At 43.2% G+C, this 26260-nt stretch overlaps 1 protein-coding gene across 1 annotated transcript in view; it reads left to right on the forward strand.

Moving 5' to 3' along the window:
* Positions 1–26260, forward strand: part of zfyve27 (zinc finger, FYVE domain containing 27) — a 168350-nt gene that overhangs the window by 87522 nt on the left and 54568 nt on the right. The window contains exon 8 of the mRNA XM_078565097.1: positions 8423–8567. Coding sequence (XP_078421223.1) covers positions 8423–8567 — 145 coding nt within the window. The remainder of the gene's footprint in view (positions 1–8422; positions 8568–26260) is intronic.

Raw genomic sequence — 26260 nt, forward strand, 5'->3', positions numbered from 1 at the left:
TTGTTCAGTCTTAGGATAAGAAATAAATTGGAATTGTAAGAAAAACTCCAAATGCAGGCTAGCTGGAATAAAAGCAAAGAGTGTTGGCATGGCAGATTTGTCAGCATCAAGATTAACCACAGCAACAACTTGCATTTACCTAGTGTTTAAGGTAATAAAATATTTCAAGGGGCTTCAGAGAAGAGTAATCAGACAAATTTTGAGCCACGTAAGGAGATGTTTTGGGGAGATGACCAAATAGGGGTAAGTTATAAATTGTGTCTTAAAGGAGGACAGAGAGGCAGAGAAATCTAGGAAAGGGGATTACAGATCTTCGAGTTGAGGCAGCTGAAGACACGGCCATCAGTGCTGGAGCAATTAAAATTGGGGCTGTGCAAGCGGCCAGTGTTGGTAGTGTACAGAGATCTCGAAGGCTCATAGTTCTGTGAGAGGCTACGGAGATAATTGAGGCCACGGAGAGATTTGAAAACAAGGTTAACATTTAGGGCCATGGATCTTCATTCGGGCACCTTGTCAAAATGAATTCTATTGAGCATTGTTTCTTTTTACCCGTATTCAATATTTCAAACTGTTCCTTCTCTCTCTCTCTTTTTGCGGCTTACTCCAAAAGGAGCACCAACTGCTGGTAACGGTGAGTAGCATGTGGCTGTTCAAAGGGAAACTCCTTTTCAATCACTGATAATGTCTTAGTGTTGGTTTTTAAACTGTTTAAAGAGTTAGGAGTTCTTGTTTTCCTCAAGTTAATTGGTAATGTTCTCTTTACTGAATGAATGTTGTGCTTTCTGAACAGATTATAAAATACATCACCCTAACATTTTCTGAACCCATCGAATGTTGTCTTGTAGGCATTAGTTTGGCTGAGATGGTGATTAGTTGCTGTTAAATAAATTGCTTCTATGTTTGCAGAAACTGGTGCAGTTCTGTTAAAAGAGATGGGCAAGGTAGTTGGTTGGTGTGCCTCGTGTTCCCCTTCCACATCAAAATAATCAGAATTATTCTGGTTAGGCTGCGGAGTCCTTATAGTTCAACATCCTATAGCTTTCCATTTATATATCCTGTTATTATCTTCTTATTTCTAACTGCCTTAAGAGTCATGCATATGTAGTGTTCATCGTCATCCTCCTCCAAGGTAACACAATGTTGAGTTTTACCTCCAAGAGTCAATGCAGCCATGGAAGACCTAGTGCGAAGGGCAGTAGGAACTGTTAGTTACCTTAGTAACTCTAAAGAAACGTTTGTCCACACAAATGTTGCTCCTTTTGCTCTTCCGAATCCGAACTCCTTACACGGCCTCCCGTTGTAACTCATTCTTCTAAAGCATCCATTAAAACTGTGGAGTGCCTTAGCTCCTCTCTCTGTTGTCTCTGCCATCCTAGAAATGCTACTAAACATTCCAAAATTAAATGCAGGCTTCCTGAGTCGAGTTAATATCAAACTTAGTGAAATGTATTATAAACCTACCCTTTGCTAGTCTAATCTACCTAAACTCATGACACAAACATGACTGATTTTCCCAGACTGGAATTTGACCTGATGCCAAGTCTGCTGGTTTGATGCTGTGGCTTCATTCCCAGCCCTGGACTGGGTCACCCAAATTGATTTTCATTTCAGAGTTCTTCTAAGTTGTCAGAAAGAGAATTTCATTCTGTGTGTGGGTGTCCTTTCCACCAGTTACATGCCGCTGCCCTGCAGTAACAATGTGTGGTGGAAGGGGTTCCCCGGTGGGACGCAGGGGTTTGACGGATCAGTGAATGGGTTTCCTTTGTGCTGAGCCTGTGTCCTTTTTAACTGGTCTCTCTTGAATAGTGTCCGAGTTCTCCCTCACCCTTATAGAATATTATACTAGTCCAGTCGGGGGTTACCCTTTCTGAGGGTCATGCTGAGGAAGCAAAGTGATGAAGGTATAGCAAACTGAGCCAAAAGCGAATTATTTCTCTATTGGCCCATTTGCAAGACCATTTGGTATCTGAATATGATAATTTTGCATAACAAGCCCTGGAGCCAGTGAAAAGTAATGGTTTCTGAATGAAGGTAACATTAATGTTGAGGCTTCTTATTGGACAGTAGGTTGCCTACACCTTAACTTGTGTTATACCCAGTGCCTTCCTTTCTCCTGTTTAAGTCTAACTCATGCCTGTACCACACCTTGGACCAATTTTGTTGTACTGAAAGATGAGTGATGATGATAGGATGTGCATGGCTTGCATGTGAATTGGATTATAGGGAGGGAGAGTTGCGCATCATCAGCTTCACTCTCCCATCCTGACCTATGTTGGCCCGGTGGCAAGATGAGTCTAGGCAGCTGGAGATAGATTTAGACGCAGTGGGTGACCAGGATGTCGTCTTTGTCTGATTGAGCTCCACGCGTTCCATAACATGATTCTGACCCGCCTTCAAGACCATTGGACTTTAGATTAGTCTCATCCGCCCAGTTGACCGAATCAGTCTTCGTGTACCAGGGTAGCCAAATCCCTATGTTGTCGAGGGTAGGAGACCCATTGACCGTCATCTTCTGATTTGGCTTGCCTGTCAAAGCAGTTTACCAGGATTTGGCTGCTGTCACACATGGAGTCATAGGTGAGGACTGAGTGAACGTGAGTACCAGTACAGGTTGAGCCACTCCAAAGCGTCAGCGAGCCCATCTGTAATAGGCGCTACTCCTTCCCTTATACCCCCATGAATGCGAGTTGTTGGCTAAACACAGACTCAAAAGCACTTCTTTTGGAAATGGGAGCAAGCTTTTGCAAATAATCTCTGAGATCTTTCTATTGGAATTTGAAAGTACAACATGGAATATTGCTAAAACAAATGGGTGGCAGGTAAGAAGACTGAAAAGAATATAAAGAACAGCAAAGAATGGCAAAAAGATTAACAAGGAGGGAAAAAATTAGAGTATGAGAGAAAGCTAGCTAGTAAGTATAAAGATGAATTGTAAGAGTTTCTACTGATATTTCAATAAGAAAAGAGTTAACAAAGTGAGCGTTGGTCCTATAGAAAGTGCGTCTGGGGAATTGATAATGGAAAGTAGGGAGATGGTAGATGAACTAAACCAGCACTCTGCTTCGGTCTTCACTATAGGGGACACAAGTAACATCCCGGAAATAGCTGTAAATCAGGAAATGGAAGGGAGGGAGGAACTTGGGGAAAATTACAATCACCAGGGAAGCGGTATTGAACAAATGGCTGGGGCTGCGGGCTGACACATCTCCAGGTCCGGATGGACTTCACCCTAAGGTCTTGAAAGAAGTGGCTAATGGGATAGTCGATGCATTGGTTTTAATTTTCCAAAATTCCCTAGATTCAGGAAAGGTTCCATTAGATTAGAAAATAGCGGAACTCCTCTATTCAAAAAGGGAGGGAGACAGAAAGCAGGAAACTACAGGCCAGTTAGCCTAACATCTGTCATAGGGAAAACGTTAGAAGCTATTATTAAAGATGTTATGACAGGGCACTTAGAAAAAATTCAGGGCAATCAGGCAGAGTCAACATGGTTTTGTAAAAGGGAAATCATGTTTAACCAATTTATTGGAGTTCTTTGATGACGTTGAAAACAATGTCAATTGTGGTAAAAACCCATCTGGTTCACTAATGTCCTTTAGGGAAGGAAATCTGCCGTCCTTGCCTGGCCTACATGTGACTCCAGACCCAAAGCAATGTGGTTGACTCTTAAATGACCTCTGAACTGGGGCAATTAGGGATGGGTAATAAATGCTGGCCTGGCCAGTAACGCCCACATCCCATTCCCATGAAAGGTCACGTGCTATGAATAAGGGGGAACAGGTGGATGTACTATACTTGGATTTCCAGAAGGCATTTGATAGTGCCACATCAAAGGTTATTGAAGAAAATAAATGCTCATGGTGTAGGGGGTAACATATTGGCATGGATAGAAGATTGGCTGGCTATCAGGAAGCAGAGAGTTTGCATAAATGGGTCTTTTTCTGGTTGGCAGGATGTGATGAGTGGTGTGCCACAGGGATCAGTGCTGGGGTCTCAACTTTTTACAATTTATATAAATGACTTGGATGAAGGGACTGAAGGAATGGTGGCTAAATTTGCTGACGACACAGATAGGTAGGAAAGTAAATTGTGAAGAGGACACAAGGAGCCTACAAAGTGACATAGATAGGTTAAGTGAGTGGGCAAAGACCTGGCAAATGGAGAATAACGTGAGCAAATGTGAAATCATTCATTTTGGCAGGAAGAATAAAAGAGAAGCTTAATATCTAAATGTGAGAGATTGCAGATCTGAGATTCAGAGGGATCTGGGTGTCCTAGTGCACGAATCACAAAAGGTTAATATGCAGGTACAGCAGGTAATTAGGAAAGTTAATAGAATGTTATCATTTATTGTGAGGAGAATTGATTACAAAAGTAGGGAAGTTATGTTTCTGTTGGACAGGGCATTGGTGTGACCACATCTGGAGGATTGTGTACAGTATTGGTCGTCTTATTTAAAGAAAGATGTAAATGCATTAGAAGCAGTTCAGAGAAGGTTTGCTAAATTAATACCAGGAATGGGTGGGTTATTTTATGAGGAAAGGTTTATATCCACTGGAATTTAGAAGAGGAAGCAGTGGTTGATTGAAACCTTTAAGATCCTGAGTGGTCTTGACAGGATGGATGTGGAGAGGATGTTTCTCTGGTGGGAGAATCTTGAACTAGGGGTCAATGTTTATGGGGTCATTTAGAGATGAGAAATGTTTTCTCTGAGGGTGTTGAGCCTTTGGAACTCTCTTCCTCAAGAGGTGGTAGAAGCAGAGCCTTTGAATATTTTTTAAGGCAGAGCTAGGTAGATTCTTTATTAACAAGGGGGTGAAAGGTTATCCGGGGGTAGGCAGGAATGTAGAGTTGAGGTTACAATCAGATCAACCATGATCTTATTGAATGGCGGAGTAGACTCAAGGGGCCAAGTGGCCCACTCCTCTGAATTTGTATGTTCATATGTTATAGAATGCATTGTTATGACTTACAGAAAATTAAAGAAACAGATGGAGATTAATCTCTAGAACAAATATGTTTAGGTTGATACAGGGAGCAGTCGGGTAATACTATTTTTTCCTCAGTGGGGTGAGCAAGATCGTCTGCCATCTGAACTAGATTCATGGTTGAGATTCTGAACACTTAACTTGTGCCCAGATTGCATTGATGGCGGGTTAGGCGATTGGTACATAAAGAAAGACTTGCGTTCATATATTGCCTTTCAAGAGCTGAGGACATCTCAAAGTGCTTTATAACCAATGAAACAATAGCAACCAATTTGCGCAATGTCCCACAGACAGCAATGTGATAATGACCAGGTCATCTGTTTTCGGGATGTTGATGAGGGATAAATATTGCCTCTAGGAGAGTGATCATCTTCGAAATGATACCAAAGGATCTTTTGTGTCCACCTGAGAGGGTAGATGGGGCCTCAGTTTAGTATTTGATCTGAAAGACAGCACCCCTGACAGTGCAATACTGAGGGAGTGCTACACAGAGTGTCAGCCTGGATTTTGTGTTCAATTTTCTGGAGTGCAACTGATGCCCCAACCATCTGACCCAGAAGTGAGAGACCCCCACTGAATCATGGCTCGAACCATAAATGGATCTAACCCAATGGCGATTTTAGGACAGAAGTGAGGAGGGTTGAGCGGCTTTGGAACTCTCTGTCTCCGAAGGTGGTGGAGGCAGAGTCATTGAATATTTTTAAGGCAGAGGTAGATTCTTATTAGGCAGGGTAATCAAAGATTGTTGGGGTTGGTTGGGATTGTGGAACTCAAAGCACAAACAGATCAGCCATGATCTTGTTGAATGGCAGAGCAGGCTCGAGGGGCTAAATGGCCTACCTCTGCTCCTATTTCATATGTTTGTGCGTTCACATGTGATACCCTAAGGCATCTTCACAAGGCCGATGATGAAAAAATCTGTGCTCATTAGCCTTGTAACATGGCTGTAAGGAAACGTCTTTGAACAAGTGGAAGGAGAGGGATTTCTCCTCCTTGTGTTGTGTGCTCCTAGGAGACTAGAAGGTGCCCATTGCATCCTCCAGCAACATAAGGAGATACCGGTTCTATTATAAATGCAATGGGTAGTAGAAGTGGTACTCTTGTTAGTCTGACAGACACATGCAAACACCTACTTAGACTGCATGCCTGGAATTCTGTGTGATTCACACGATCGTATTTTGTGTTTTACAGACCATGGGGATACTTTCTAAACTCAGTTTACAGGATTGTACCAATTTACTGAGAGGCAAATTAAGCCCATTTGCAGTTTAAATTCAAATGGTTCATGTTTATATCGAATTGCCCACTGCTATAAACAGCAATTCACACAATACTGTTTATAACGGACTCATCATTTCGTTGGAGCAGAGAAGACCAAGGGGCGACCTGATCGAGGTGTACAGGGGCATGGATAGGGAGCACCTGTTCCTCTTAGTTGAAGGGTCAGTCACGAGGGGACATAAGTTCAAGATGAGGGACAGGAGGTTTAGGGGAGATGTGAGGAAAAGCTTTATTACCCAGAGGGTGGTGACGGTCTGGAATGCACTGCCTGGGAGGGTGGTGGAGGCGGGTTGCCTCACGTTCTTTAAAAAGTACCTGGATGGGCACTTGGCGCAAATCCGATAACCCATCCATGACTTTCATCGTGTTGATTGTGAGCAAGAGCCGTTTCCCCAGCATATCTGATCCTCTGAATACTTTATATGTTAGTTGTGGAGTTCATTGTGGCAGTTGTGACAGTGCTTTATCTGTACAAGGATTGATTGCAATTGAGGGGACTCTGGCTGACAAACTCCTGGCCCAAGGGCTCCAGAAGTAAACACTATGTGGCTGCACTATAAACGTAGTTTTAGGTTGTGGGCATTGCTGGCAAGGCAGTATTTATTGATTCTCCGTAGTTTCCCTGAGAGCATTAAGTACTGATTTGCTACTAGAGGGAACCCGGTAACACCATGTTTAGCTCCAATGCAGCTAAATAGGCAACTAACTGCCATTAAATTTCCTTTCAGCAGCAACTGAAAAACTCCCATGTGAATTTGAATTCCACTTCAAGACTAGGGCACATAATCTAGGCTGACACTCCAGTACTGTACTGAGGAAGTGCTGCACTGTCAAAAGTGCTGTCCACCTATACTTGTGGATAGTAACGATTCCATGTCACATTTCGAAGACGAGTTCCCTGTGTACTGGACAACAATCCTCCCTGAGGCAGATTCGCGATAGATCAATGAGCTGCTCATTCAGCTCTGCTGTTTGCTTGATCTTGCTGAAAACCAAGTGATGGCCACCTTTATCTGCATCACTCCAGCAATTATTGGATTCCAACATAATTGCATGCGAAGCATTTTAATACATTTCAGAACACAGGATCATGTGTTGTAAATGGAAGCCTTTCTTTCATTAGCAAGATGCATTTTTATCCCAATCGTCAGGTAGGAAAAGAGCCCAAAGTAATCTTCCAGTTAATAGTTTGCAAGCCTGAAACCGCACGCACGCACGTGCACTCACACTTGTGCTTTTTTGTATATTTGGACGAGTGCTTCTGTTAAAAAGAGGATATGTTTTCCTGTCTAGAGCCCTCAACAGCCCTTGAGGCTGTGTTGGAATCCTGGACTATGTGCACATCTACCCAAGACTGGTTGTCTTCCTGTTGCTGCTGCAATGTGTTCTGTTACCCACTAATCTCATTCATGCCAGACACTATTGCTTACTGCAGGTTGCTAAATAAGCCACAACCCATTTGTTGTCTGAGGTCCTAGAAGTCTGCCCCTTGAAGACTAACAAATTCATCCCTGTATTCACTTCTGTTTTGTATTCACTGTTGTCTCATTGATGAATTCTGAATGAGAACACATGAACAAGGAGCATGAGCAGGCCACTCAGCCCCTCGAGCCTGCTCCAACATTCAATAAGATCTGATAGTAATCTGAAATCTGCATCCCACCTACTCCCGATAACCTATCACCCCCTTGCTACCAAGGATCTATCCACCTCTGCCTTAAAAATATTCAAAGACTCTGCTTCCATCGCCTTTTCGGGAACAGAGTTCCAATGACTCATGACTCTCTGAATGAAAAAATTTCATCTCATCTCTTTTAAATGGGTGACCCCTTATTTTTAAAAAGTGACCCCTAGTTCTAGATTCTCCCACAAAAGGCAACATCCTCTCCACATCCACCCTGTCAAGACCCCTCAGGATTTTCTATGTTTCAGTCAAGATCTCTTGGTATCAATGATTTGAGAATTAATGGAGACATGTGTTTATTTACATGTGGCCCCTTGGCAATGCTTAAGCAGCTGACATGGACAAAAACTTGGTAAACAATTGTGAAGGCTAATGGCTTTTTCTCCAAAGTTCACTTGCAATGTCTTGGATTTAATGAAAACTTGTGGGGACTTCTGACCTGATGATTGTTTTATGCTCCTGTGTTTAGGAGGATGACGACGGTCCCCAGTGCGGTGGGGATTACGATCTGACCATGCAGGACAATGGATTTTTTAATAAAAACGAGCCCATCAGGAGCAAAGTTTCGAAGCTGACTGAGAAACTGCGGAAACGTTATCCCACCAACAACTACGGTGAGTGGAAATCATCTTCTCCCAGATGTTACTTACTTTAATCTCTCTATGTGGGTTAATCTTTTTATGTGGATTAAGCAGGCATTCTGTGAGAGAATTTAGGCTGAAATTGTACAATGATATTGTGGTAAATTAAGCATTAATGATCATCTGTGATATTGGTTGCAGAAATTAAAAATAAAATTGTATTTTTTCTCTTTCTGTAATGTTCCCCTGCCTTCTCTGTCTTTCTCTTCCACCCTCCCTCTCTCTCTCTTTCTCTTCCAGCCTCTCTCTCTCTCTCTCTTTCTCTTCCACCCTCTCTCTCTCTCTCTCTCTTCCACCCCCTCTCTCTCTCTTCCACCCTCTCTCTCTCTCTCTCTCTTCCACCCTCTCTCTCTCTCTCTTCCAACCTCTCTCTCTCTCTCTTCCACCCTCCCTCTCTCTCTCTCTTCCACCCTCCCTCTCTCTCTCTCTTCCACCCTCCCTCTCTCTCTCTCTTCCACTCTCTCTCTCTCTCTTCCACCCTCTCTCTCTCTCTCTCTTCCACCCTCTCTCTCTCTGTCTCTCTTCCACCCTCTCTCTCTCTCTCTTCCACCCTCTCTTTCTGTCTCTCTTCCACCCTCTCTCTCTCTCTCTCTCTCTCTCTTCCACCCCCTCTCAATTTTTATATTCCAACTCCTAATATTGATGAAGCTGCTACAGTAACAGTTACAGGTCTCTATTCTCATTGGACACAAGTTACCATGGACTTAACAACAGATGGCTTTCTATTGTGTCTAGAATCCTTTAGTAGGATCTTCTGGAAATTATGCAGTTTGAATGCTAGGTTTGGCTCACTGTTGGATTCTCAGGCTTAGCAATGGTATTGGACCCTCGAACATGGTAGTATTAAAGGTGGGAGTCTAATCCTCTGGCAGTACAGGAAGGGCATTCTGGGCATGTTACGGAATGAGAACTGAACAGAAAATCAAGGCTGTTCCCATCCTCTTGTTTCATAAAACCCCTCCCAACTTGTAAGCAGCCCGTGCTAGAGCTCTAGATTTCTCCCCTGGTCTCAGCCCCTACATCTGTTCTCTTTGTTTCCTGCCAGTATTGCTTTGGCCTGAGATTGATTTACTTTCCCAATCTTGCCAGATCCTGGGAACTATTCAATGAACTGAACACAACTTTCCAGTTGCCCATTCTAAACAAGACTAGGTTCTCTCTTCACAGTGGTATCAATTTAAAGGACCTGTGCTGGTCTTTCCAAACCATTGGAGCTGTTCCAATTACTACAAAATGCAGGGCCATGCCCTCAATGCTGTCGAATTCCTAGCACCTGCACCACATTACTTTCAAACAGCACAGCCAATCTCACATTGCTAATAACTGCAGTATCGCCACATGGTGTACTGCTAAATTGTCACCTTTGGTGCCAAATCTCAGCATCTACACTACAATTTGACCAAAATACAGGGCCACCTCCCTCTACACCCTGCCCAGGAATGTCCGGCTCCACCATCGCTGCTGAAACCCATAAGAGCACTCCAGCCCCTAGGCCCTTGCTGCTAGATACTGCCATTTTGTTGTGGATCCTGCACTTAGGAGAAAACGAGAAAAGCAATAGAAAATTGAGTAAATAAGATCCCTTTACCCTCCTCTCTGTGCAGCTTTGTGCTGCATTCTTGTGGCTTTGGAACTTCATTGAGTTTGTGGATGACAACTGATTTCCACTGATTTGGATTTATGCCTAGATCCCAGGAGTAAAGGGCAACAGTGCACCTGCTCTGCAAAATACAAACTTGGAGTTTTAATAACCTTTTCACATTGCACATTCTGTTCTTTTTATTTTTACAGCTCCCAGTCTTCTCTTGTTCAGAGTTTTGCTAAATAATTTTCATGACAGAGGGTTCTGTCTTGTTACTTGGCACTAAGATGAAAAATGTTTTCAGATTACACTCCATTTCAAGGGAAACTTTTACCACTAGACCTCCTTTTAAACTTACTAAGTGGCTACGTGCAGCAGGAGCTGAGCCATATTCTTGTTGCAGGCAGAGAGTGCTTCAATCTACATATGTATAACCCCTCAGTGTCTGACAAAGGAGCACTTAATGGATAGTATAAAAGGTACTTCACTTTACATCTAGCTGCTGGTGTCTTTGAGCTGTGAGTGCTTGATCTGATAGTGTAACTTTACCCTGTGTTTAAACCCGAGCTGTACATGCCCTGAGTGTGTTTGATGTGGACAGTGTAGAGGGAGCTTTACTCTGTATCTAACTCCATCTGTACCAGACCTGGGAGTGTTTGATGCTGATGCTGGGTGTCTGAAAATCATTTCATACCTCCACAGTCTCTTAGCAGATAAAGTTCCCAAGCAGCTCAAAAAATGTATCAATTGACTGTGACATCCTTTTCCATGTTTCTTTACTGATACTGGGACATTTTTTCTTCAAGTAGTGTGAGCTGCTGACATAATCAGCAAAGGAGGATAATAAAATCTTGCATTTCTAATGTTTCTAACAACTTCAGGATGTCCCAAAGCATTCTACAACCAATTAAAATACTTCTGAAGGGAAGTCACTATTGTAATGCAGGGAGGTACTAATTTGAATAGGCCAACCGCCTCTGAGAGATCAGAGTGAGGACAGCCTGCCAGACTGCGAACGTATTTGAAAACTAGGCAATAAAATATCAGTATTGGTGAGGTTTGAGAGAGAGAACAATATTTATACTGTGCAGGGGTATTGCACAAAAGATTTCTGGATATATGGTACCTACCTGTCTTTATGTTTGAAGTACAGTAACATGGGGTTCTGATGAGCAATCCAGCAGAAGTGAATTCCAATCACACCAGGACAATTTGAGAATTTCAGAGCATTTTCTTCTATGTCTAGAAAGATAAAGCTGGCACCAAATGTCATCAGCTGACCCTCGATTCAAGGAAGACACCCACTCAGGATTCTGCCATGGGTCTTCATGAGACTGAACAGGCTGATTCTCAACCCACAGATCTTTGGGCACATGGGGCAGGATGTCCCACTAGGTAGTGGGATCTGGAATGCAGGATTTGCGTCCTTTCCCTTTCCTTCTCTGCCGCGCTCTGCTTCTTCATTAAGATATTGGGACTGAAAGCATGAGCATGACGCAGTTTGATGGACAAGTTGTCGGCATTCTGAACGATTGGTAGCAAGCTGCACCCAGTCATTGATGTCAATGCTGCCTCACTTCAAAGAGAGCTTCATAATTCCTTTGAAGTATATTCTTCATCCTCCCCTGGAATGCTGGCTATTTATGAGCTGAGAAAACAGGACCTGGTGGGGGAGTTACTTTTCAGTCATCCGGACACAGCGTCCAGTACGTAGAAGTTGATTTATGCAGGAGCTTTGCCTGAATGCTTGTGGAGCTGGCTTCAGGAAGGGCGCAAGCGTTCGTTCGTGATCCTCCTATTGATCTGGGGGATACGGCAGAGGCATTGCTGATCGAATTTTTCTTACGTGTGGCTGATGCACAGTCCAGGTCTCACTGCAGTACAGGAGTATGATGACCACTGCTCTGTACACTGGGACTTCTGGTAACTTTCAGAGGTCCGTGTTGCCGCAAACAATCGCTGCCATAGTTTGAAGCAGGCTGAGCTAGCAACAAATGATCTGTGTTGGATCTCCTTGTTAATGGTGGCCCTTTGACGGAGGTGGCTGCCCAGGTATGGGACGTGCTCAACATATTCCAGAGTCTCCCCTTCAACGTATATGAGAGGTGGAATATTTGGCTGACCAGGTGTGGGTTGATGTGAGTTTTATTTTGGCAACATTCAAGGACAAGTGGAGTTTCTTGTATGCAGAATTGAAGAGATTGAGCGTGGCATGCAAATCTGGTGCAGGGTGAGCAGCGGCAATGCAGTTACCCTCGAACTGTAGATCCTATATATCTGTGGTGGTCAGTTTAGTTTTGGCATGGAGTCGACTGAGGTTAGAGTTTTCCATCTAGGCAGTAAATAATACTGACACCGGAGGGCAGTTGATCTTTGAGGTGAATAACCATTGTCAGGTCGATTATAAATAGTATGGGGACTATCACACAGCCTTGCTTGACCCTGGTCTGGATTTTAAAGATGTCTTTTTCAGATCTCCCACTCAGACAGTTGCTGTCATCATCACGAAGCAGTTGCAGGGTTGTGATGAAGTTTCTTGTGTTCCAAAGATTTGGATGTCCAATCCACAGAGCTCGCGATTTACTGAGTCAAATGCTTTGGTTGGGTCAATGAATGCAATGAAGAGTTCCCCGTGTTGCTCTCGACATTTTTCTTGGATTTTTCTGGCAACAGAGATTATGCTGCAGGGTCTAAAGCCACACAGTGTCTCTAAGGATTTCCTCAGGCACAGGATTCAGGAGATTCTGGGGAATGTATGTCAGGATTTCCCTGCTATGGACAAGGGAGAAGTACCTCATTAGTTTCCACAGTATCTCTTCCCACAACATGTCCTTTGTCTTTTGGATCTGTCTTTGGGCATCAGCCTTGAGTTGTTGGAATGCTGCCTCCTTGACTTGCAACCTTGGGTTGTCCTGCCAGGCAATGAAGGCTGCTTGTTTTGGTTTGAGGAGTTCACATATTTCTGCATAATTTTCATCGAACCAGTCCTGGTGACAATGATGCTCGAATCCAATGGTCTGAACAAAGGCGTATAGTACAGCTGACTTTATTTGGTCCCACTGTTCTGGAATTGAGTTACATGTATGAAGATTTTCCTGATTGGCTGTGAGCAGGAGGAGTTCCTCTTTTCAGTCAGGCTGCTTTAGGGCTGAGACATTGATCATCTTCCTCTTGGACTTTTGAGCCTTGCGATGTCTTAGTGCTAGGTGGATGTTCTTCACTGATTGAGAAAGTCTATGATCTGTCCAGCAGGCATCAGTCCCTGTATTGAACGATACAGTCATCTGATCTTTGACCCAAACAATGACATAATTCAGGAGGTGCTTTGATTGAGGATGCTTCCATGTGGTTTTGTATTTGTCTTTTGGCAGAAGAGGGTGTTTGTTATAATGACTCCATGCTGAGCGTGCTTTGTTAGCAGGTGGACACCATTTACATTTGGCTTTTCCCACCCTGGTTTTCCCAATGGCTCAAGCTCCAGACCTCAGAATCACAGCCACCCTGACAAAGTCCCCCAGAAAGCATGAGGCCTTCATCAAGGTCAGAATGGAACTTTACCTTAGCATCTTCATCAGAGTCAAGTGTCAGGCCATTAGCACTGATGATGGCGGGTGATTACAGCTGAGCTGTAGGTGAAATGCCACTTATACAATTGGGGAGTTCTGGCAGTACATCAAAGATCCTATTCCAGATGACAAAACCAACTCCGTGGGATGTAAAGGTTGCTATCAGCCTCTCTTTTCCAATAGAAGGTGTATCACCCTCTTAGTTCCTTCAACTGTCCCTCCTCAGGTGGGTCTTGCTGAGGGCGGCGATGTCAATTTGGAATCTTGATCTCACATGATATGATTGCAGTCCTTTCCAGGCAGTCAGTCTTGAGATTCTCCATGAGTGTTCTAACATTCCAAGTTGCAAAATTTAAAATTTTCTTTCTTTGACCACCAAAGATGGTGATCCCACAGGGCGTGGTTCCCCAGCCAGGAGAAATTGGGACAGCCTATTTTTAGGGCACCTTTTCTAGCCCCCTCCCCATGTGGCGTGGGCAGAGGGTATCCTGAACAGGACTGCTCAGTCACAAATGCTGCCCAAAGGCATTTCTGTCCCAACACAGGTGTCCAACAACCTTCATGCACCAGTCGGCTGTGCACGATTCCTAATTAGGGACTCACAGGTTCACAGCCCCGTGCCCGTTGCCAATTCTCCGTCACCACAGGGCTTGGTAATGGCCCCTGGTTGAAGTTTTACATGACTTTGTCTAACGTGGCGACATTGGGGCACCATTATTGTGCACATGAGCTTGATGGGTTGGTAGTCAGGTTTTGCTGGTATGTTGAACCACAATAACTGGGACCACCTTGCTGCTGCAGCCGCTTTCTGCCTTCGCAGCCAGTGAAATGCACAGCCTTCCTTTGTCTGTTCTGCCATAGAGGACTTTTGGACCGCGCTTTGTCTGGCACCTCACCATGGTCTTGCTGCAGTGGATGGCCCTACCAGGGTTAAGGAGCTCCCTACGGCATCGCTCGAGGGATTGTTGAAGCGCGCAAACCTCTCCATAATGTCAAGGTGGTGATCCACAGAGGGGCTGGCACTAGTAAGAGAGAATAGGCTGTCAGATTGTCATTAAAGAAAACCCAACAGATTCACTAATGTCCTTCAAGGAGGAAAACCTGGTGAAGTAGGCTGATGAAATTCTCCCTAGTGTCCTGGCCAATATTTATCGCTCAGCCAACATCACTGCAGCAGATTATCTGGTCATTATGGCATTGCTGTTTGTGAGAGCTTGCTGTGCACAAATTGACTGCCGCACTCTCCTGCATTACAATGGTAACCATATGTCAAAAGTACTTAATTAGTTGTAAAGCTCTTGGGATCGTCCTGAGGTTTGAAAAATGCTATATAAATGCAATTCCTTGCTTTCCTGTTGTAATACAAGGACTGTATAGCTCACATAACTGCAGGAATCCCGGGCAAATTCTCTTTGTCATGCAGTGCAGGAGGGACTGCCATTCACATTTCACTGGCGACCACCATAAGTAAGGACTGAGAGCTCTTTGTTTTATCTGCAGTCCACTCTGAATGAATTGCAGCCTTCAGATAGCGACTGCTTAAAGAATCACGGGAGTTAGATATTTTAAACAAGCTGACACACTTGATAAGAGCAGTTAGAATTATAATGCATGAGACAGTGGTGTATACCATTTGAGCCAAGTCGGCCAGCACCCTGATTGAATCTGGCACCACCATTTAATCTGGTGAATTAGGGAAAAGTAGTTTGACATGAACTGACCCTATAGTCCACTGTTTCAAATTTAGCTCAAACTTCTGTGCAGCTTATTGTAGGGTGGAAAGGCATCATGTTCTGTGTTACAAATGTTACTGTCAAGCTGACTCTCGCAGTTCAGTGTTTGCTTTGTTTCATCAAATGTCTCCAATCTTCGGTAAATGACAGGAAACCATTAAATTCAAGCTCTCTGCATTTTGTACTGTTTCCTAGGATTAAGAAGTTGAGAGGAAAAGATGATCGAGGTGGGTGGTGGGGCAGTAGAGGGGGGAAACCTGTGTAATAAACATTCGGCACGAGTGGCACTGTTTAGTAGGGTCCAATCTATCCTTATCTTGTTTATCATTTCAATGGATAAAAGTTTAATATTTATGTGCTTGCATGTTGCTCCTGTGACCATTTACTATCTAAAATGAAATTTTCTTTAATGATGGCGCCATTTTACATTGACTGTCTTCCAAAAGTTAGGACGCAGGTTCCTCAGCATTGTCCAGCAATTCTAGAGCAGTTGTTGGCAACGAGTTGCTTGGGCATCATGGGTTGTTATTATCAAAAGTTGGGAGGAGATGAAGAGAAGGTGTTGTTAAGAGGTCATCTCCCTTGCGTCTCAAGAGGTTAATGCTTTTTACTACGAACCCAGTGTCTGCTAATCTTGAAAGTCTATATGTCTAAACTTAAGTGTTGCCCACCCAATTATCCTTTTCTTGTTTTTACTCTTCCATTCCCACCCATACACTTTCTCTCCAGAGGGCATTTGTGGTGAGAGAAGGTTAGTGACCTGAAATGTTAATTCTGTTCTCTCTTCACTGATGCTGCCTGACCTGCTGAATTTTCCAGCATTTTCTGTTTTTATTTCAGAATTTCAGCTTCTGTAGTATTTTGCTTTTGCAAAATTACAAAGATCTCTCTGCTCTGCCAACTCTGGCCTCTTGTGCCCCCCCAATTTTAATCACACTGCTGTTGGCAGCTGTACCTTCAGCCACCTGGGTGCTGAGCTCTGGAATTTCCTCCTTAAATCGTACTACCTCTATCTCCTCCTTCAAAACGCTCCTTAAAACCCACCTCTTTGACCCACCAACCCAATGTCTTTTTCTGTATCTCGGTGTGAACATTTGCTTGCTAACGTTCCCGTGAAGCGTCTTGGATCATTGTTACTACATTAAAGGCGCTATGTAAATGCAGGTTGTTGTACAAAGCCAACAGTTGCCGAGGCCTGGATTTCTTGACCTGAGCTTGTTCAGGCAGCTTCCTTGGTGGCCTAAGAGCACAATGAGCATGAAGTCATCAGAGTGTTGGCCTAAAGAAAGATAGCAAGAAGTGGACTTGTGCAGCACCATTCATGACCTCAGGGCACCCCAAGGCACTCTACAGCAAATGACGTCTTCTTGAAGTGTCATCACTGTTGCGATATAGGAAACGTGGCAGCCAATTTGAGCACAGTAAGCCCCCACAGCAGTAACAGTAAATAATTACCAGGTCGTAATTGAGGGATGAATATTGGCCGGGAATTATTGGTCTAGGTTGCAGAACCTTAGGGTTTTATTCCACGAGCATGTCTGACACACAGGCCTGGAGGCCATAGTGCAAAAGGGGAAAAATGATTGGTGAACATTTCAAGCATGGCCTTTCATCAGAAACAGTCGAGGGTTAGTCCCCATCGTTCCACCCCCAGGATCCTTAAATCATCATAACCCATTCTCTCCCTCTCTCCTCCTCTTTTGGGGACAAGGAGATGTGCTGTGTATTTCCTGTGTTTGCTGCTTTTGATCAGATTTCTTATTCTCTCTCTTATCTCTGCTTTTAGCTTGGGTGGCTTGTGTGATTGTGTTTGTTTTAAAAAGTAGGTGGGTTATGTATCGGTCAGGAGACTGCACACTTACTTTTTGAGTCAGGGTAGTTAAAATTTTTAATCTGTTAACTGAAATCCTTTTTTTTTTACTGTTGTTACATTTCTTTGTTTTCAAATGCCTTTTTAAAACCTGCCCCTTCAACCACCCTCACCTCCTTTTGCTTGGTTTAGTCACACACCATTGAATCTTCTTGGGATCTTCTGACATGTTAATTGTGTAAGCTGTTGTGTTAAAGTGCCCCATTTTTTCTGCTTAACTCTGTGTCTTAACAACACAACTTGAAATTATATACCTCTTCTCTATACATAGTCTTTTACATAGCTCCACGTATTTCCTACGTTACAACAGTGATTGCATTTCAAAAGTTTCAAAGTTTGTAACAACTGGCTGTTATTTGTGGGGAGTTCCCCCAGCGCTCTGGCCAACATTCCTTCGTCGAATGACACCATGGAGAAAAAAAAAACTGGTAAATCATCCGTCTGTGGAATCTTGCTGTGTACAAGTTAACCGCCTACATAACAGTCACTGGAACTTCAGTTTAATTCGTTGTGTGCAAAGTGTTTGGAGGCATTTTTGAGAGCTTCACAGATGATAATCTGTATTTTTTGAACCAGCTGTTCCAATGGTCCCTCAAACAAATTGCCCACTTAGTCTAAAATTGTGAGCATTTCTGAGCTGAGGGCCTTTGCCAACTTGGATTTCAGGGTCAGACTCCCCAAAATAAGATCATTGAGAAAAGGGGGAAGTATTAAATAAATATGGAATGAATTCAGGCAACGTTTTTAAAAAAAAATAGAACGGTTATTCCAACTATTATAAAAATACTTTGTGGAATCCTTACAGGATGTAGTCAAAATTATCAGCGTCAGGTCTAATTTGAATCTGTAGCTAAGAGTTCGAGCATCACACGTACCAGGAGAAGAGATTATTGTAATTTTCGCGGTGTTGTGTTTCCATTGATTTCAATCAGACAGGCTGCATCGGCTTTTATTTAACAAAGTAAGATTGGAATAGGCAAAGGTAAAAATAAAAAAAACTGTTGTGCGTACCCATTTTGGGGAAGAATGAAGGACGAAATGAGGTGCTCTAATTTCTATTTTTAAGTGTATTCCTATCACTGAGGCACATTCCTTTACCATCCTTGAATTCTAGCACTGTTACCCCTCTTTGGGTATCAGTCTTGACTCAGTGGGCAGCATTCTTAACTCTGAACCAGAATTGAGAGTTCAAGCCGCATTGCAGAGACTTGAGCACATAATCCAGGCTGACATTCTCTGTACAGCCAGGAGTGATTGCTGCACTGCCATAGGTTCCATCTTTCACATGAGATGCTGAACCTGTCTGCCCCCTCGGGTGAACGTAAAAGACCCAATGGCTTTCTTGCTGCACCTCCAATGCCAATCAATTATTTCTGAATATATATCTCTCTCTTCCAACCTTTCTTGTGTTTCTATCTTATTGACTATTATTAAGGTTCCTCTTCTCATTCTTTCTAATCTCCCAAGTACTTTGACCTACTCATGCATTCTCACTCCATCGCCACCACTGTGATCAAATTTACTTTTCTGCTAGCTGCTCTGAAGTACAGAGCTCTTTACTTCCTGCAGTGGTTCCCTTCTCCCTAAACCTACTGGCTAATAAAAACCAAACCCTGTGGCACCTAATCATTACTACTTGACTCTCACCATCTTTCCTCATCGCTTCTACCTTCAGTGGTGCCCTGCACTGTGCACCTTGCCCTCCACATAAGAACATAAGAAATAGGAGCTGAAGTAGACCATTTGGCCCTTCAAGCCTGCTCCACCCTCAGCAAATCCGACGGCTGATCTCCTCCCGCCTCGACTTCACCTTCTTGTATTAGCCTCGTATCCCTTAGTTACCTTAGTACCACCCTCGGTTTCACAACAAATCTGACAATTTACCTATTCCCTACATATAAAAGAAGCTGAGTTTTTCCAGGTATTTTTGTTTTTGTTCTAGGTTTCCAGCATCCACAGTATTTTGCTTTTATTTTAATATAAAAGAAGCTATTGGAATATACAACTTTTTACGTGTATCTAGGAGCCCGTGTAATTTTTCAGGTGGAGAAAAGTTCACCCAAAAGATACCCGGGAAGAAGTATCATTCTGTAGTGTTGTGAGATCCATTGACTTTTGTCTAAAGATGCAAGGACTCTCCCTCTTACCCCTGTCCCCCACAGTAAAACATAATTATTGGAGCCTGAAGGTTGAACCCATTATCCTGCCCAAGCCACACCCTTGAGTTCCTGGAAAGTGGTATTTAATTCTCAAGGAAGCTATGATTTATAGCAGTAGCAGAAACTCGAGGTATTTCTGTGAACCTTTCTATCCTCATTATAGTCATAGAGGTCTACAGCACAGAAAAAGGCTCTTCAGCCCATCGAGTCTGCGCCAGTCAAACAAGCACCTAATTTTAATCCCATTTTCCAGCACTAGACCCATAGCCTTGTATGCCATGGCATCACAAGTGCACATCCAAATACTACTTAAATGTTATGAGGGCCTCTGCCTCTACTACCCTTTCAGGCAGTGAGTTCCAGATTCCCACCACCCTCTGGGTGAAAAAATTCTTCCTCCTGCCCCTTACCTTAAATCTATGCCCCCCCAGTTATTGATCCCTCCACCAAGGGGAAAAGTTCCTTCCTGTCTACCTATCTATGCCCCTCATAATTTTATACACCTCAATCATGTCCCCCCTCAATCTCCTCTGCTCCAGGGAAAATAACCCCAGTCTATCTAATCTCTTCTCATAACTAAAACTCTCTAGCCCAGGCAAGATCCTGGTAAATCTCTCTCTAGTGCAATCACATCCTTCCTATAATGCGCATTCCAGAGCTGCATGCAATACCCTTAGCTGTGACCTAACCAGCGTTTTATACAGTTCCAGCATAACCCCCCTGGTCTTATATTCTATGCCTCGGCTAATAAAGGCAAGTATCCCATATGCCTTCTTAACCACCTTATCTATCTATCCCACTACCTTAAGGGACTGGTAGAAATATACACCAAGGGCCCTCGGATCCTCAGTATTTCCCAGGGTCCTACCATTCATCATATATTCCCGTGCCTTGATTGTCCTGCCCAAGTGCATCACCTCACACTTATCCGGATTAAATTCCATTTGCCACTGATCAGCCCATCTCACCAGCCCGTCTATATCCTCCTGTAATCTAAGGCTATCCTCCTCACTATTTACCACCCCACCAATTTTCGTGTCATCCACGAACTTAATGATCAACCCTCCTACGTTCAAGTCTAAATCGTTTATTTATATATATATATATATATATATATATACACACCATAAATAGCAAGAGACCTAACACTGATCCCTGTGGAACCCCACTGGATACAGGCATCCAGTCACAAAAACACCCCTCGACCATCACCCTCTGCTTCCTGCCACTCAGCCAATTCTGGATCCAATTTGCCAAATTGCCTTGGATCCCATGGGCTCTTACCTTCGTTATCAGTCTCCCATGCAGGATCTTATCAAAAACCTTGCTGAAGTCCAAGTAGACTATGTCAAATACATTGCCCTCATCTACACAGCTGGTCACCTCTTCGAAAAATTCAATCAAATTGGTCAGGCATGATCTCCCCTTAACAAAACCATGCTGACTGTCCTGGATTAATCCCTGCCTCTCCAAGAGTAGATTAATTCTGTCCCTCAGAATTGCTTCCAATAGTTTCCCCACCTCTGAGGTTAGACTGACTGGCCTGTAGTTCCCTGGTTTATCCCTTCCTCCCTTCTTGAATAATGGTACCACATTGGCTGTCCTCCAGTCCTCTGGCACCTCTTCTGTGGCCAGAGAGGTATTGAAAATTATTGCCAGCGCCCCTGCTATCTCCTCCCTTGCCTCACTTAACAGCCTGGGATACATTTCATCCGGGCCTGGAGATTTATCTACTTCCAAGCCTGCCAGATCACTTAGAACCTCCTCCCTTTCTATGCTAATTTATTTCATTATATCACAGCCCTTCTGCCTGATTTCCATACCCACGTCGTCCCTCTCACTTGTGAACACCGACACAAAGTATTCATTTAGGACCCTACCTACGTCTTCCGGCTCCACACACAAATTACCACTATGGTCCTTAATGGGCCCGACTCTTTCCCTAGTTATCCTCTTACTCTTAATGTACTTGTAAAATAACTTTGGATTTTCCTTTATTTTACCTGCCAATGTTATTTCATGCCCCCTTTTTGCTCTTAATATCTTGATGACTTGAGTCATTTACAATGTGACCTATCTATTATCAATTAATACTTAATATTTGTTACAGGGAGAGATTACACAAACTAGGATAGTATTCCCTGGAATTTATAAGGTTATGGGTGATTTGATTGACTTTTTCATGATATTAAGTGGAACAGATAGGGTAGGTAGAGAGAAACTGTTTCCATTGGTTGGGGAGCCTTGAGCCAGGGAGCACAGTAAGAGCCAGATCATTCAGGAGCAAAATTAGGAAACACTTTTGCACATAAAGGGTGGTAAAAGTTTGGAATTTTCTTCTGCAAAGAGCAATTGATGTTAAATCACTTCTTAATTTTAAAACTGATAAATTTTTGTTATCAAAGGCTTTATGGGACAAAATTGGGTACATGGAAGTAAGCCATAGACCAACCTTGATCTCTCAGAATGGTGGAATGGGCTTGAGGGGCTGAATGGTCTAGTCCTGTTCCAATGTTCCTGATCTATACTCGTCCCAATTAATAATTTATACTTAATCAGGTAATTAATACCAATTACCATTCCTTGATATACCTCATCGTTTCTCATTGCTTTTCCAGGGACTATGGGCCTTGGCCCTTTGCATGGCCTTTTTCTTCCCAATTAAAAACAAAAGCAACAGTTAGCTCTGTAATTGGTATCACATTTTTCACAGGGAAGGCCAGAACACTCCGACATTAGAAAGCACGCAAGCATTTTTCTCTCTTGCCCCCTTCTCAAGTCCAGCCAAATCAAACCATCACAAAGGATCAGAAGCCGTTCTGCAGGTGACCAGGAATTTTAATCCTTTTTTCTCTCTGGAAGCCTTTCAGTTAATAATTACCAAGCATTTAAAAGCTGAATTACTGGGGAGATTGTTCCAATTAAACCTTTTATTTCATTCAAGATAAACATTCCAATAAATCCTTCACTAAACCACACTCCCAGAAAGATCAACATTATTGTTTCTTTTTCCATAAAAGGATGATGTTCTGATCTGATGGCAGTGCTGGGGCAGGAATGGGTCACCACGGTTGACCTCAATATTCCAACATAACTGAGAGATAAATTATCCAGTTGTGATTCTATCTGATGATTATTGCCACAAAGTTCACATCATATTTTTAATAGATGAGGTTAGAATCAGGCCAGTGGTAAAATAACTGGTTGACCTGTGAAGAGTGTGTGTCTGTCCTGTCCCCATCCGCTCCTCTTCCAACCTTGGTCAAGATTGTTGGTGGAGATTATGTATGGAAAAAGATGATAAAGTATTGGGAGTGGATTTGGCAAAAGACTATATATATGCTTTTGGATCAACTAAATCAGCCTTGGTATCACATCCAAATAGCAGCGAGATTTCCCCAAAGTTAATGGGGCTTGTTTCGATGGCAATTGTTTTAGAATCATAGAATTTTGTAGCACAGGAGGCCGTTCAGCCCATCATGCCTGTGTCAGCTCTTTTTTGAAAGAGCTATCCAATTAGTCCTGCATCTTCTCCCCCCCCCCACTCCCGACTCCCCCAAAACCCTCCAAATTATTCCTTTTTAAGTATTTATTTACTTTTCCATTGCAAATACACTGCTGAATCTACTTCTATCATCCTTTAGACAGTGCGTTCCAGATCATCATAACTCACCGCATGTAAAGAACATCTTCTCTCCCCTCCCCCAAAGATTTTGCAGTTATTTTAAATCTGTGACCTTGGATTACCAACCGTTAAGACAGTGGAACTAAATTTCTTCATTCAAAAACCCCTTAATTTTGGACTTATCTGTGAAATCTCCCCTTTTACCTTCTCTTGCTGTAAGGAGAACAACCCTGGCTTCTCTACTGCCTCTGCATTAGAACTGAAGTTTGTCTCCCTGGCACTATTTTAGGACACCTGCACTGCACCTTCTCCAAGGCTTTAATGCCCTTCCTAAAGTGTGGTGCCCAGAATTGTACACAGTGCTCCAGCTGAGGTCCAACCAGTAATTTGTAAAGGTTTAGTGTAACTTACTTGCTTTCGTATCTCTATTATGCCTATGCCAAGAATCAATTCGTATAATGGCCATGTCAACTTATCCTACCACCTTCAGGAGGTGTGGTTCTATTTTGTATGATGCCCATGATGATTCGAGCTCACCCCCTGAATGACTGTGAAGGTTTGCCACATGTGCAGTGTTCCTTTCTTTGATCAACCTGTTCTGTTTTGCAGTCCCTTAATCTTCCGTTACAGCTGCTGATGGTAGCTCCAAATTCGACTGCCTCCTTGCAAGATAAATGAGCCGATATGACTGTCTCCAGAATCACTTAGAGGTTCAAAGCACCATTGTAGCCCATTTGACTATTTGTGCCTGCACCAGCTGTATACAAGAGCAATACAAAAAAATCGCAGTGCTCTACTTTCCCATAGCTCTTTATCTTACTGTACTTCAAATGTTTATCTACTGATGATCGACAGCCTGACTGTGTTGGTAGCACACTTGTCTCTGAGTCAGAGGCTCACGGGTTCAAATAACAAAGTGCTGGAAGTACTCGGCAGGTCTAACACCATTTATGGAGAAACAGAGTTAACTTTTTGAGTGAAATATGAGTCTTCAGATTGGGGGTTTAGGGGTTCTGAAGAAGAGTCATGTTTGATTCAAAATATTAAACCTGTTTCCTGAGCATTGCTGAGAAAAGACACTTTGTCGAAGCTTTTTGTCTTGCACTCATCAGGACAATCGCAAGAATACCAATGTCAAGGAAGCAACAACTTTATACTGTATGAGAAGAGAGTGCTGATGGGTTGGCAATGGAGAGTCAAGCTGCCTGGTTTAAATTGCAAGCAATGCTCGGCAATTAACTGTCAGCCACCCTTAACTGGTGCATTCTTCATGGCAAAGCCTCTATTAATCAGAGCCCATCTGCCAATCAATCAGCACTTTCTTCTCATACAGTATGAAGTTGTTGCTTCCCCTGACATTGGTATTCTTGCGATGATCCTGATGAGTGCAAGAATGAAAAGCTCAAGCTCTGTAATACCAAATGACTATTTGTATAACTTTTTCTCTCACCACAGATGCTACCAGGCCTGCTGAGTATTTCCAGCACCTTCTGTTTTTATTTTGGATTTCTACCACCCGCAGTGTTTTGCTTTTGTTTGCTTATGGGTTCAAACCCCACTCCAGTAGGTAATCTAGGTCGACCCTTCAACAACAACAACTTGTATTTATATGAGCATCTTTAACATAGTAATACTCTGCAAGACACCTCAGAGCAGCATTATCAGACAAAATTTGGCATAAGGAGATATTAAGATGGGTGAGCAAATGTTTGGTCATAAAGAGGTAGGTTTTAAGGAGGGTCTTAAAGGAAGAGAGGTTTAGGGAGGGAACTCCAGGTTTTATGGCCCAGGCAGCTGAAGGCATGGCCACCAATGTTGGAGCGATTAAAATCGGGGATGCACAAGAGGCCAGATTTGAGGAAGCATAGATCCCTGAGGGTTTGGGGTGAGGGGGTAGTCACAAAGGTAGAGCAGGGCAAGGCCATGGAGGGATTTGAAACAAAGATAAGAATTTTAAAATTGTGGCATTGCTGGACAGGGAACCAATGTAGGTTAGTGAGCGCAGGGATGATGGGCGAATGGGGCGTGATGAGAGTTAGGATATGGAAACAGTATAGTAGGAAGGAGTGCTGTTGTCAGAGGTGCCATCTTTCGGATGAGGTCATACTGGAGCCCTACTTGGTTATTCAAACAGAAGACAAGCTTAGTATCCTGGCTAACATTCATCCTTCAAACATCGCCACCAAGAATAGGTTAGCTGGCTCTTTGTTTCACACTGTGTGTGTGTGTGTGTGAAGCAGTTGCTACATTTTCCTGTCATAACAGTGAGCACACTTCAAAAGTAATCTATGGGCTGTGAAATTCTTTGGGCCCTCCTGAGAACGTCTCACCCAAAAGATAGCAAGTTCACCAATGCAACGCTCTCGCAATGCTGCATTGAAACGTCAAGCTAGTTTATGCACTTAAATCCGGGAGTGGGTTTTTTAAAAAATCATTCAAGGGATGATTCAAGGCTTCCCTGGCTGGGCCAGCATTTATTGCCCATCCCTACATGCCCTCGAGAAGGTGGTGGCGAGCTGCCTTCTTGAACTCTTGCAGCCCATGTGTGGTGTTTGAACTCACATCTTCTGACTCTGAGGAAAGCGTGGCACCACATGGCCAAGCTGACATTTTAAAAAAAATAAGTCAACCAGAGTGTCCTTCCCCATCCTCCCAGAAGGAAATGAAAGCAGCCAGGGCATCAAAACGAAAGTGTGCAAGAGAGATTATGTTTGAGCATGTGCGCATGTGTGTGTGTGTGTGTGTGTATGTATATTTATTTGTCTCTGAGCGGAAACATAACGCAGTGAGCACCATTTGTCCTGCAGCATTGAACTATGAGAAATGTCTCCTACTCTATCCTCTTGACTTTTATTAAGCTTATACTGTCTCCAGTAAGCTATTGGGCGGGAGTCCATTGCAAATAAACTTAATGGGTTTAACAAGGATATCCTATGTCAATAATTCTGCGATAAATAAACGGTGCCTTCTAAAAGGAGACTGTGTGGAAGCCGTTTGTATGTCGGGATTCCAACAGGAAGGGCACAGGGTTGGCCCCGAACCCCTTCTCTGTGAATCCTAATCGAATAATCCTGTTTCAGAAAATAATTCCAAACATTCGGTAATATCAAAAAGACTTGCTGTTGAGATGG

The sequence above is a fragment of the Cetorhinus maximus genome, chromosome 20 (assembly GCF_964194155.1).
Source record: "Cetorhinus maximus chromosome 20, sCetMax3.hap1.1, whole genome shotgun sequence".
In the NCBI taxonomy this organism is placed as follows: Eukaryota; Metazoa; Chordata; class Chondrichthyes; order Lamniformes; family Cetorhinidae; genus Cetorhinus; species Cetorhinus maximus.